The sequence below is a fragment of the Xiphias gladius genome, chromosome 21 (assembly GCF_016859285.1).
Source record: "Xiphias gladius isolate SHS-SW01 ecotype Sanya breed wild chromosome 21, ASM1685928v1, whole genome shotgun sequence".
Classification (NCBI taxonomy): Eukaryota; Metazoa; Chordata; class Actinopteri; order Istiophoriformes; family Xiphiidae; genus Xiphias; species Xiphias gladius.
This window is the reverse complement of record NC_053420.1, coordinates 21,279,624-21,293,702: the sequence shown is the minus strand read 5'-3', so window position 1 is coordinate 21,293,702 and position 14,079 is coordinate 21,279,624. Positions and strand designations below refer to the sequence as shown.

At 39.5% G+C, this 14,079-nt stretch overlaps 1 protein-coding gene across 1 annotated transcript; it reads right to left on the bottom strand.

Annotated features, from left to right (window-relative positions):
* Nucleotides 1-6,850: 6,850 nt before the first annotated feature.
* On the bottom strand, nt 6,851-13,975 carry LOC120807033 (heme transporter hrg1-A-like). Its single transcript, XM_040158659.1, has 3 exons — nt 13,578-13,975; nt 10,968-11,135; nt 6,851-8,146 (listed from the first exon to the last, which is right to left on the bottom strand). Exons 1-3 carry the CDS (start codon nt 13,705-13,707, stop codon nt 8,010-8,012), a joined length of 435 nt encoding a protein of 144 aa, XP_040014593.1. The 5' UTR covers nt 13,708-13,975; the 3' UTR covers nt 6,851-8,009.
* Between the last annotated feature and the right edge of the window lie 104 nt (nt 13,976-14,079).

Here is a 14,079-nt window from a genome sequence, read left to right as displayed (position 1 = left end):
GAAGTTTGATTGTCGGTAACTCAGTCTTGAGTATAAAACGTTCACATCCACATTTCCATAACAGTTAGCAATTCCATCTGTTGAGGTGATGAGATGAAGATTTTCTGATATGATTGAAAGCTCCAGAGCAGCTACTAATCAGACCTTGAGGTGAGACTTTTTTGTAAGATGTCTATAGATGCCTGTAACATATGTGTTTTCCACATATAAAACCACAATCTTGCTTTAAAAACACTTCCCTCTCCCGCTGCGTGCAAGCCTGTATTATTCTTGTTTAGCTGTGACTTATCTTCTCGTATTAGACCGTAATTTATCATAATATTTAGTGCTCAAGCTTCCTTCAAATGTCCCTGCTTTCATGTGTAATTTAGCCAATATCCTGCTCTGGCTCTGATTACAGTGTTTAAGTGCTGGGGTCCGTCCATGGCACATTACAAACAGTCCCAGTGGAGCTCACAGCTGAGCTGGGGATATGGCATGCTGGGCTGGTGTACGCTGAGCAGCAGGTTAGGCTGGATATAGATTCGCATGGCTCACTGCGGGACATCCAGGGAAGAAGCAGCGCATAATGGTTAAAAGCTTATGTCCACCGTAGATCAAGAACTGTTAAGATGAGTTTCGATACTACATCTCTAAAAAGTCTTTATAAAGAGTTGTAAGTTGTAACTTATGGATTTGTCAATGGTTAATAACTAGTTAATTAATCCTTTATAGATTGGTCTCAGGCCATTTATAGGAACAACTTTTGGGTTGCCAAGTGCTCCAAAAAGGTAACACATTACTATAAGTCCCTGTATTTAGCCTTTGTAAGCACTAGAAAAAAAATCCTGTAAATGGTTTAATAACTCATTATAATGTAGCTGTAAACAGATATAAGGATATTTTAAGTGTTAATTAATGATCAACAATTATAACTTCTCTCACGATTACATATTTTATATTATTACAATATAGTATATCATTCATTATGTGTTTATACACCAGCCTCCATTTATGGGCATCCACAGGAGCATTCATAGTTAACAAATACATTAATAAATATTTATAGCTGCTTAAAACTGTATTTATAATATGTTATAAGCCATTTATTAAATGTTTATACATTGCCTGTAAATGCTAAATAGGGGGTATTTAAGTAAAATGTTACAAAAGAGTTATTAGTAGTTATTAATAAATGGATTTTGCTCCAGATCCTCTTGCAACTCTTTTTATGTGGTCATGTCGTCCAATCAGTCACAACCTGGCAACCTAAACGTTCTTCTCATTAATGGCTTAAAACTGATCATAAAGTAGCGGCATATTATTTGTTAATACAGCCAGTAGGTAGGCGACAATTATAAATTCTTCATAAAGGGGGTTTCTTATTAGAAATGGTGCCCAGGTTTCTTTACGCAGTTTGTCAGTATTCATGTTACACAGAAGTAAACCACATACATTAAATATAAAGTTAAATACAGGTAGTAGATGTCACGTAAAGGTTGAAATTTGCTTGAATGTTGCATCATACCATGTCCATGTGTGCAAACAGCAAATACGATATGGACATGACAGCTCCATGTGATCGGTGCATGTGATAATGTGATTCAGGGGCAACACATAAGAAGAACAGTTGGACAGTAACTTCTACGGGAATAAAAAACATAGATCTTTGTACTTTTGTCAGCATCTGTAATATAAACGTAAAACAGCCTACTTCAGTTAAAGTTCACACTGTTAAGTCTAATCAGCCAGGCAGAAAGATAGTGATGTTACCCAGTACTATATATAGCAAATTATCACATGGGACTCATTTTCGCTGCTGAGTCAGCCAGTCAAATTCAACATGTTAGGTTCACTTTTTTTGTAAACACTAATAAGACGCTCAGTGAGTCAGCAGATCAGAGCTGACCATGTGGCCACTCGGGTTGGAAAATCCGGTTTCAGCGTGAACTTCAGAAATGAGCTTATGAAGCCACAAGACTATTGCTTACAGGAGAACTTTCATAAAAACTTGTGCACCTCAACGCTGACCACTAAACAGGGACAAAGAGATGATGATGGCCGTTAACCATATGTCAAATACATGTGGATAACAAGGGCAATCAAACATCTTTGTGTGGATTGTAAAATCTTGATCACATCCCCTCTCTCTGCAAAATTTTCCCTTGTTTTGATTAATACATTAGCTGGGCTACAGTGTCCTGTCTACTCAGTCTCCACTGCTGTATATCGGAATATCTGGGGATTAAAATAGCAATGACACACCTTTTTGGCCCTCTATGAATGTGGTTCCTTGTTAGAAAAAACAAAAAAAAAACCCACACCACAAATCAATTTCTTTAGATAAGGAGCCTGGCAGGGAGTCAAACGCTGCCTTCTCCAACCTCACACTTCAAATACTGGTTACTGGAAGCAGTGTCAACCTGGGATCTCAGGGATTAGGCACTATCACGCATCCAGTTCTGTCAAACGGACAGTGCAGCACTGTCTGCAAGGTAGAGAGGAATGCTGCGTTTCTACAACAGAGCTATTGCATTAGAAACATCAACAGAGAAAGCTTCAAAGGGGTACGCCTTCACATTGAATCAATCCCCTCTTCCATTAGATTAGATGACCTTACCAAAGTTACATTGCGCTAACGTTTCTTTATGGTTTCTCAAATCCCTCGCTCTGGTTCTGGTTCCCCCTGTGAAGCCACTTCAAACAGCCTCTGCCATGGCATATCCCTTTGTGCTCTAAAACAGCAAATATGTGTCTCTCTAAAATGTTTCAGATGCGAGCTCACAGTGGTCCCAGAGGCACAGACAGCATCGTGCACAGAAACACAAGAGTCAGAGGAGGGCAAAAACAATAGCTGAGTGTAAAGGTAGGGCATCTACTGTGCTGTCGACAGGCAGGTCTGGAAGGAGAGAGAGTCAGACTGATTGATGAGTGATGGGAGAAGATGATGAAGATAGAGAGATGCAGAGAAACGGGAAAAGAAAGGAAAGGAAATAGAAAATTGTGTGGGAGAAATCCTGCAGTGGTAAATCAGTGTGGTAATAGGAGAGTGGGGAGAGGAGGGGGGGTGCACAAAGGTCTAGAAACATATGTTTCAGTTTGTAAATAAAACAGTAAATTGCTATGGATATTGCTTAAATATCTGTGGGCTTTGTACCACGCTTTGCGGAAGTTCCTCGGAAATCATTCTGGGACTGCCTTCTTAAAATGCCAAAGCGGCTTCTTAATGTCAGAGGCCATCTGGTTCTCGACCAATTCAAGATGTTTGCTTTTCATTTAGCTTTTTTTCCCCCCTTCTGACGCTTCTTTTTTTAGATCAAATGTTTCACGTTTGTATTATTAATACCAATGTCCATATTTCGTAATTGAAAATGTTAGCCAGCACGCACCATAGACACAAAGCTGGGAGCCCGTTCACCTTTTATCAGAACTGAAAAAGCAACAAAATACTTTTACACAAATGCAGTTCTGTGGTACTTGAGTATTTCCATTTTATACTGCTTTCTACTACTACTACTACACTACATTTTAGAGGTAGATGTTACTTTTTACTCCACTACATTCATCTGACAGTTATAATTACTTTAGTTACGTTGGAGCTTCCATTCAAAACATGTAATCAACCTATAAAACTCTCTGATGCATTGCTATTGATCAAACTACTCAACATTATAGTGAAAAGAAGCTCTTCATCAACCAGCTACAACAATAAAATACTGCTTTTACAGTAATGCATCATTAGTAATAATAATAATAATAATAGTAAAGGGTCAGCGCTAAACTGCCCAAGGTAAAAAGAAAAAAAAAGTTTCGGTCACCAAAAACTGAAAAATCATGTAAATTTCATAGAAAACAGGCCCAATGGACGCCAATGAAGCCTTGAAAGTTAATGCAAACAGTTCCTACAGGTGCCCCAACTTTTGTTGATTACTTGCAAACCCTCTGTCTGTACGAAGGCAGTGTTGGAACAAACTGTGTTACTACGACCTCTGATGCATAATTAGGACAATACTGTACTGAAGGAAGTAGTTCTGTAAATTGCTGTAAGGATGGAGAGAAAAAGACAAGTAACAAAGGAAGACAGACTGGTTTGTCAGGGGTTCGTCCCGCAGCAAGATAAGGGCCCGAAACATTAGAAGAAATTACTAGACGATGGCTTCGCACGATGGAAGACCAGCACAGTCTCCAGACTTAAACCCCATGGAGCTGGTTTGGGTCGAATTGGACAGAGGTTGAAAGCAAAGCAAACTACAAGTGCAACACATCTGTGGGAACTTCTGCAGCAGTGTCGGGACTAACTTTCTGAACAATATTTGATTTCCATTGTAGAAAGAACGCAGCCGAACGAGTGTGTTCGGCTGCTTGATGAGACAAAAATTTTGATAAAATTTAGTTCAACAAGAAGATTCCATGATTCCTAATTTTTTTTAAATCTTCAATTGTTTATCTGTTCTAAGCTTAAATTTCAGAAACACTAGGACACTAAATTATGTAAATTTAAATAACAGCTGGTTTGACTGGTGGTGTAACACTTTACCGTTCTGAGGCCTAGTGCTTTAACATTTTATTACTTTTGATACTTACTTATTATAAATATTTTGCAAGTGTAGTATTGCGACTTTGACTGAAATAAGAGATATCAAAACCCCCTCCACCACTGCCTATTATAACCTGATGATAAACTGCAAATACCGAACACAGAGCGTTTACAGCAGTGGTCGAGGAAGTATTCAAATCTGTTTACTGAGTAAAAGTCATAATACCATACTGTAAAAATATCACATTGCGATTGAAAGCCCTGCATTCAAAATTTTGAAAAAGTAAAAGTACTAATTATGCAGACTGGCCCCTGTTAGTGTTATAATATTTTATAACTGGATCATTATTATTTATGCATGTAAGCAGTACTTTAATGCTGCAGGTGGTCGAGGTGAAGAAAATTAACACTAAACACTTTACATTCTATTGGGTAGTCTAACCCATAACAAAGCATCGCATCTTAAAAATGGATCACACATTTGGTCTGTAAAATATTAATCTGAAAAGAGTCTGGTAACTATCATTGTCAAATGAATTTAAAGGAGTAAAAAGTACAATATTCCCCCTGAAAAATCATGGAGTTGAAGGGTAAAGTGGCTTAAACTAGAAATACACGAGTAAAGTAAAAGCAGCTCAAAATTGCACTTAAGTACAGCACTTGAGTAAATGCACTTAGTTACATTTAGCTGCTCATAGTTTTGCACCTCTGCTTATGTAAAATTATGAATGCTGGACTTGATGAACTGATAATACTTCGCTGTTACTACTCATTTTGATGTGTTCACAGAGAAAGTGGACAGGTGGATGTTCACAAAGGTAAAGTGTGTTTGTGTCCCCCATGAATAATTTCAAATACTTGGACTCTCACGTCATCTGTTGAAAAAGTGTGTGTGTGCTCTATAAAAGGAATAACCTCCCCAGTAGGTTGCTTGTTACAGATTTTGATTCAGCTGCTCTTTAGTGTCTAATTGTACAGGATGTTTAGGATATTTGTGTTATTTGAACGTATAAACTATTGTTTCCAGTCTCAGCGCACTCTGCCAGACCAGTCAACTCTTGAGTCAACTTCCTTCCTCGATTTGAGTAGAAAGGAGTCCTATAATTGAATAAAACGAGTACCCTCCCTCTCTTTACATACCACACAAAAACACACACACACACACACACACACACACACACACACACACACACACACACACACACACACACACACACACACACACACAGTTTTACAGGATGGTGTATAAACTTAATAGGACGCATTTGGTTCCAAAGCCCCCAGCTTGCTCAGTGGAAAAGTGAGCCGGATTGTTTTTCAGTTTCTTAATGTCGAAGTTTATAACGACCAGATAAAAAATGTTGCCATGGTGATTTAACCACAACATTGCAATTACCTTGATGCAATGAGACTCTGGGGGCTTACAAACAAACCAGTGTAACGCAATTAAGATATAAGTACCACCAAAAATGTCCTTAAAACACAGAGGAAGGATGCAGGAAAGTAACACAGAAAGTGAAATAATGATAGTGGCTTCTAAAGGATCAAAGTTACTGATCTTTCTAATAAATAATGAAACACTACGCCAAACTCACTTTGCTCAGTACTTAGCATAGTAGGAGTTTTTCCTAAACAGCTGCGGGATGGATTTAAGAGACACATTTTGCACCAGATATTGTCCTGTAAACAAATCACTTAATGAGGTATAATGCACCAAACAAACACTGATAGCGCCACAATAATTCAGTCACATATTTTTCACATCAACATCAAAGTCCTTCTATCAGACGGCTACCTTAACAAAATCATACACCAAAAACTCTCCACACCCACCCCCCACCTTCCCTTTGAGGGATAAAATAAAAATGTGGATGGATGGAATAATTGCCTGACTTCAAAGTGCAGGTTATTGGTCTGCATTTGCTGTTGCAATTGCAATGCTGTGGGGTGTTTTTTCATCATAAACGTGGCTCGGGTGGGTTGGAAAATTGGTTCATTCCTCTCATGGCGCAAATCCCACTCTAATGCCCAACACTGACCCTCCTGACCTGGGAATGTGTAGCACCTTCAATCTGCTTCCATGACACTTTCTCATGTTACATGAAAGTCACAGGCCTTATGAAGAAAATAACAATTTTCTTTTCTTTTCTTTTTTTTTTTTGCTGTTAAAATTCCTTTGAAATGTAGAATTAAATGTTTAGGGGAACAGAAACTGTACAAGATGTCGACAGATTCTTTTTTATGAAAGAGGAACAATTATTAGCCACAGGCATGGCTATTTTAAGATTGCATTGCAAAAACACACCAGTGCCCGCTGGATGTCCAAAAACGCATTTTATTAACATGATTCTCAGATACGCTCCTGTACAAACATACACTCCTACATTCAGTCAAGTGATACATGTGGCTGCTTCATTTCTAACATGATAGTGTACGAAGAAAAATTTCGAAATATTTAAAGGAAATCCAGAAAAATAATCTCATTAAGCAACGACAAAAATGGTTTTGATGAAGACGATATATCATAAAACAATATGAATACTTGAGCATGCACATTAGTGGTATCACTGCTGTTGTGAATCAAAGGGCCAACCGAGGGCCATCGTTACACTTTTCATATCTAAGGTTGTCACTTTCTTCGTGTGTCTTTAGTAGCATCGATAAAAATTGTACAAAAATCATTCTTTACATTAAAGATGCCCCCTTTCGTAGTTCAGAATTGTATTGAATCAGGGCCTGTGGAATTGCACATGGATGCATGCACTTTGATGTTACAGGATTTTAGGGTGACCTGCCCTTTCACAAAACCCTGGCACACTCTGTGAAAGCAGTGTTTGGATGTGCGTCAACAGTAAAGCATCGTATTCACCACTGTGATATACACATTTTGTCATTTGTATGTGCAACTTGTGATGGAAACATGTCTGTCATAAGGCTATTTCATTGTTCACTGATACAGAAAAAAAAAATAAAGAAAATATATAGATGTAATTTCACAAAGATAAGATGTAAAACTCATGTACTGTACATGTTATTTAATTGTTAGAGGAGTTCCTCCCTCTAGTGGCTAGAACATGAAACTGCAACTGATAATTACCGCTGAGGAGTGTGTTGAAACACAACAATTCTCTTCACTGAGTGACGGTTAAAAACGACCATATTTTGGATTTATTTTGTCATCAAGAAATCGTGCAGATGCATGACTAAGCAGAGTGTTGAGGAAGTGAAAATGTAAGAGAATAAAATCTACCGGGGATCATATAAAACGGGCTGGGATTTGTCTGTGAAGTGGCAAATCCTGCACACGTGAAATAGAGGAGGTTTGGGGGAGAGACTGGTGCTCGTCCACAACACAAAGTAATTGAAACTCTCCCCTGATTCCTCTTAAAGTGTTCTCCGTCTCTGCCACACTGTGACACTCTCAGGTCGGGAAGCCTGCACAGTGAGTGTACTGTAGAAGTCTTGAGTGGCTACTGTGGGATGTTTAATACCGTTAGAAGTCACTGAGGATACTGATGTCGGCAAACTCTTTGCGGTAGCGGTGAGCGGACAAGCAGAGCAGGGAGGACCACTTCAGGCTCATGAAGCTCCACACGGCGGACAGGTAGAGGCTCTGAGGGTCAGTCAGGGCTGTGGGAGGGGGAGACACACAGATTAGCCTTCAGCACTCTGCACAGAGGAGTGGTGTAATTTTTCACATTCACGCACGTACCCCCCGTCCAAACACATAGTAAATGGCACCACAAAGATCTTTGCAGCACCGCTACACCATGTGGCCAAAAGTATGTGGGCATCACACCCACATGTGCCTGTTAAACGTCCCATTCTAAAGCCATGAGCCTTAATATGCTACTTCCACAGCTTCCACTCTTCTGTAGAGGCTTTCCACAAGATGTTGGAACCTGCCCCCAGAAATTTACTCCCGTTTAGCCACAAGAGCATGACTTAGATTGGACATTCGTGTTGGGTGATAAGGCCGCAAACCCTATTTATTAAACTTCTAAAAATTAGACTTAGGACGGCTCTAAAGATCCACCTTAAAATAAAAAAAACTTCTCCCTTGAGAGTGACGGATAAGACACATTTATCGTGCAACTTACTCCTACTTACAGCAAAAGCCAGTAACCTTTGAGAGCAACTCTCCAGTGACTGATAACATGTACAGTATGTTCAGAGGAGGAACTGTCAATAAGAGATAAGGATTTACCTGCGGTCTGTCATATCAGGCAGTCTTTAACAAAAAAAAAGTATGATTCTCTTTAAATACATATGTAATCAATTTTTAAGTTCATTTATTTGATATCCTTAATACCTCCATAAAGAATGTATAAATAGTGATTATTAATAGGGATAAAATAAAAAGAAACTAGCTGAAATTGAAGCAAAAACAAGGCAGGAAAGGAAAGAAGTTCTGCTGCTGGTAGATGTGGTACAATAAAGAAATCATATAATAAGGAGGAAAAAAAAAATAATGCCAGCTTTATTCTTGTTCACTTCAGCATATTAAGGTTAAGGTTACTATAATGTCTGTCTGTCTTGGATTTAGGGAACTGCTGCATCAAACAACCATTACAAACATTACCAGAAAAGCACATTAAATATACATTAGATAGGCACACGTTTGCAAACATTTGCAAACATTACCCTGACCGAAACACACCTCTCACTTCACACACATATAGGCCCCCACACAGTTGATAATACATTGCAGTTATCTTAGACCCCCCCCTGCTGTTCTGTCTGCCCTGTAGGAGCTGCCAATTGATAAGTTCAACCGACAGAGGTATGACTGAGTGTTTATAGCGGCTGTGCTTCCACTGAGGGACCCTGTACCTCCTTCCAGAGTTCATTAGCACACACTCAGAGTTCAACACATGGGCGGGGTCAGAGACAACCCTGTCAGCCTGCCGAGTAGTGGACTGCTCAAAACTGCCGTTTTAACCAAAATTAAAAATATTTGAGCTTTAAACTTGACAGTTAGGTTTCCAAACCAGCTGGTAATACCACAATGTAAGATGGCCTCTATAGTTGCTCTGTAAAAAAATGAACATAGTATTCCTGCAGACACAAAAAATGCTGAGGCATTTTCGCACAGACACTTGCCAAATGTGTGAGACAAATTAAACCACAGGGCTCTAGTCTCCAATTGACCTGGGATCGAACACAATTTCTTCAGCTTTACGTCAATTAATGTGCAAGTGACGCTCGTCACACCAGCCCACAAACCTATACACTCCAGTTTTACGGCTGGCAATATTGGAGTTACTTGTGAGTAAACTAAGGATAACAGTGTCGTCTGAGAATTTCACTACAAATTGATTAAGCTGGGAACTGATGATTATTATTGATTATTATTCATCATGACCAATCACTCCAGAAAATATCGAAGAAGCTGAGTGTTCCAATCGGTTTCTATGCTGCGGCTATCTTGGACCCACTCTTAACCAACTTAAGACACCTATGGGGCTTCTTAAATTTAAAAACATGTTTAACTTTTAAGAAATTAGAAAAATAGCCCTTATTCTTACATTTGGGGCGTAGGAGTAAAAGTGAAGGATTTTTACTTCTATCTTTTACTTAAGCCCAAAATATCACTTTTAGCAGTTTTATAATCGAGCCCTGGCTCGCAGTTGCTGTTCCACTTCATCTCAAAGGTTTAGGATGGGGTTGAGATCAGGGACCTGAGCAGCCTGGTGAAGTTGTGCCACATCAAAATCAGTAAAGCCATTTCTGTATGGACCTGGCTTTGGGCATGGGGGCATTGTCAGGTTGAAACAGGAAATGCCTTCTTCAAACTGTGGCCACAAAGTTTGAAGCACACTATTGTCTGTCTTTGTTTACTGTAGCATTAAGAGTTCCCTTCATTGTAACCAAGGGGCCCTGCCCGAGCCATGAAAAAAGGACACAAAAATGTGTTGACACGGTGGCCTTGAACTGATGTTCAACATTTATAAAAAGGGAAAAAAATCTTTGTCACTGAGACAGACGTAACTATTTCTCCATCGATAGTAGCCTTGAAAAATGAGAACTTACTGCATTAAATGGGGTTGTTAAAGGGCACTATGGGAACTGTAGGAAATCTGCAAGTTAAGTAGACATAATAAAGGCAGGTGGAGTCGAAGTGGGGACATTAACATCCACTGGGGCACTCTACTTAGGTGTCTGCCTTATCAGGTCAATCCACTTGAGACCTTTATCCTTTAGTATTTTTGTTTATAGTGACTATTCACAGTATTGCAAAACAAATTTAACGCCCGTTGCAGTACCTTGGGAAACATCTGTACAACTCCAGTCTTTTGTGTTTGATCCTTCTTAGGAGAACCACTAATAGAGGGGATGATAAACAGGAACTGGTCTGATTCTACCACAGCCCAGTTCACCAACACGCTTGGCAAAGAGCAGTGTCAACTCCAAGTCATGTGAAACAGGAGGGCAATGGAGGTGAACTTACACTCGTTGTTGCTGATGGCAACAGAGAGGAAGGTGATGAAGGCTATGATTGCCAGCAGAGAGAAGAAAACCCCGATGTAGAAGAAGAATTTGAGGCCCTTCAGCCAGGTCCTCCAATAGTCCTGCAGGTACATGATGTGAGTGATCAGGGCCCAAAGTGCCAGCACACCTGAGGGACAAACACATACAGTTAAATCTTATTGGACAAGTTAATTTTCAGAGGACTAAATTGCTTTAAAAAGGACAATGGTGGACAATCTGTGGTTTTACAATTTTTAACCATTTAACAACAAGTTTTTTATTCATTTTTCAAAACGTCGGGCAGCTACTGCTTCTGTGTTATTTCAATATGCTGTGAAAATCCCCATCCAGAAACTTGAAACTTTTGTTTTGTTATTGGTGCATTGTAATACAGTTGCAATAGGGTATTGAAAGTACTGAAAACTCAAAGTACTGCATTCAAAAGCTATTGTATGCTTCCATAACAACAAACCCTAAAGTCAAACAATTAGCTGATGTGGATGGCATGAAAACCACAATGTAGCCTAAATTAAGGAGACATTGCTCTGACTTTTTCTCGCCCAATACTGATTAACTCAGGTTATCTAGAGATTGTGATTGCTGATCCAACACAGGTGCTCTCTTTTCCCCGAATTCAAAATCAGTATCGACCCTGCACCAGTGTCAGGGATCGGTGCATTCCCCGCCTAAATATTACTTTCCTTCATTAGAAAGCTTGATTTTCAGCAGCTGACGCTCAAATCGGCGGCCCAGAAGTTTGGAAAACAATTTTAAAAAACTGATGACATGTTCAGCTAACGGTGACAATAATGTAAAGAATATAATGGGCTACAACGTGCAAAACCACCTTTAAAGGCAACACACTCTCAGCCATTTTAACTGATCCTATAGCAGGACATCAGAACACAGCTTGTTGCTGAGTCAATGAATTGCACTTCTTTCTTCATGTTCCTTTTTTAAAATTATCTATATTATATTATATACAGTTGCAGCATTGTGAAGCTGGGCAACATTTCACAGCTAAGCCGGCATCTCCCCAACCTGAGCCGAACTGAGGCCATCTTGACAGCAGCTTCTGCTCCTGCCTCAGCGTTTCAGCGAACGTTTGGTGCACATGGTTCTACAGCGAAGAGTGAACTCTCTGCCATTTTCAGAAGACTGTGATCACGAACACGCTTAATTCACAGTGTCAGTGTATCAACAAAGCAGGCACGGAGCTTGGTTGCAGCCAGCGCAAATGAAAATACAGCTTTTAGTTTTCAGGGAGTTTCCAATTCTCAGATATCAGTAATATTTCAGTGATATTTCAGATTATTGCCAAGTTTCCAGAGAACGGGCTTAACTTCACGTATGTGGGTCACTGATCTCAGTTGTTGTGAGAGAATAAGGACAATTCTGTACCTATGATCATTTTTCATTTTATGAAATTTTTATCATTTTGGATCCAAATCACGAGACAGTCCAGACTAGTCAGTCCGAACTTTGGGAACTGATGTGTTTAACAACCACTAAAACTGATGACAGTACATCCTGTGGACTGATGAGTGCAGGGTTTATGGATATGGACTTGCTAATCTCAACAGCGGTTCAAAGATCAGATCCATGGTTACAGCCCATTGCGTAATTGTACATAAAGCCAACTATTCTATATTTTTTGGTAAACTGAATGGCATCTAACGTTATTTATGAAATCACAAATCTGTGCCCATTGTCATATGCAAATCCATTTAAACAATCAGAGTGAAATCAGAGCCACACTCAGAAAATGACTCACTCCAAACTCACAGGATCATACTATTGTCATGTCAGTGCAATATTGTTTACTCTTCATTAATACAAACCATTTGCCCTCAGTTGTAAACACTGTCATGCCCTCCAAGCAAACAATGGTTTCTAATTATTTAAGTACGGTATAAAATTCGACTTGCTGAAACTTGAAATGAAAAGGAACCAACATTTGCCTAAAAATGTAGGAAGACACTACAACATGCTTTGGAAAATGGTTTAAAAGAATGTAAAGTATGAGTGATTTATGTGTGGGATAAAACAAGCAAAACATTGATATTGCGCTCTATATAATTTCTTATGGCATTTTATAACCAAGGAAAATTGCCATAACAACCCACTGAATTCACAGTTAGTAGCTTATACTTTAATCTTTCTGCACCTTATAATGCTTATTACCAAGGTTATAGTTAACTTTTATAATAGTTATGATTCCATTATTCCAACAAAAGTTTTTCTTCATTTAAGGTAAAAAACCAATGCAAAACATCCTTTTACAGCTGAAACCTGTCAGTTAAAAATGAAAGCTCTGCAGCAAGATACACTAATATTCAAGAACAACTTTGCAAGACACCGTTGATCAGTTGACACTTCTGCCCTTCAAAAACAAGGGTGAACTGTGAACTCTGTCTCACTTTAGACTCAGTCAGTAGGTTTAGTAACTAGGGCACCTTCAGCCAGAAGAGAGGGGGGGGTCACTGCTGTTTAGTTCCAATTCCAGTCTGCAGCAGGAGACATCACAGCACACACAACACATACTTTAAAGACAGTGCAACAGCTGAGGACAGACAGCGGCGGCGTTTACCTGACAGTCCTCCCATGGCTGCTGTCCAAGGCTGATTGAACACAATGTTCCACATCAGGAAAGCAGAAAACCCCATGAGGACACCAAACGAGGCATAGCCGATACTGATGTACGTTTTGTTTACAGCCATTGTCACAAGAAAAACAGAGGCGACGTGGGGCAGAAGCAGAGGCACGAACAGAGGAGAACCGAGCGCACGCGTGGGTGTGTGTGTGTGTGTGTGTGTGTGTGTGAAAGACAGGGTGAGAGAGACCGAGACAGAGAGAGAGAGAGCAACGAGTTGATAATTTCAAAACTGCATCCGGTCAATCTGCAAACAGGCCCGAGAGGACAAAGTGTGACTAAATGTGTGTGTCCTGCTGACTAATGGTTGTCACACACACACACACACAAACACAGGCTGAAGTGTGAGACATGACAAAGCGTTTTTTTTCTGTCCAGCTGTTAAAAAAAAAAAAAAAAAAAAAAAAACACACACACACAGCTTGACTCTACGTCATCT

Excerpts from the sequence above, each read along its gene's own strand:
- LOC120807033 (XM_040158659.1), bottom strand. The coding sequence starts at position 13,707 with ATGGCTGTAAACAAAACGTACATCAGTATCGGCTATGCCTCGTTTGGT. Across the intron at positions 11,136-13,577 it reads AGCCATGGGAGGACTGTCAG|GTGTGCTGGCACTTTGGGCC; the intron begins GTAAACGCCGCC and ends TTTGTCCCTCAG. Across the intron at positions 8,147-10,967 it reads TGCCATCAGCAACAACGAGT|CCCTGACTGACCCTCAGAGC; the intron begins GTAAGTTCACCT and ends CCCCTCCCACAG.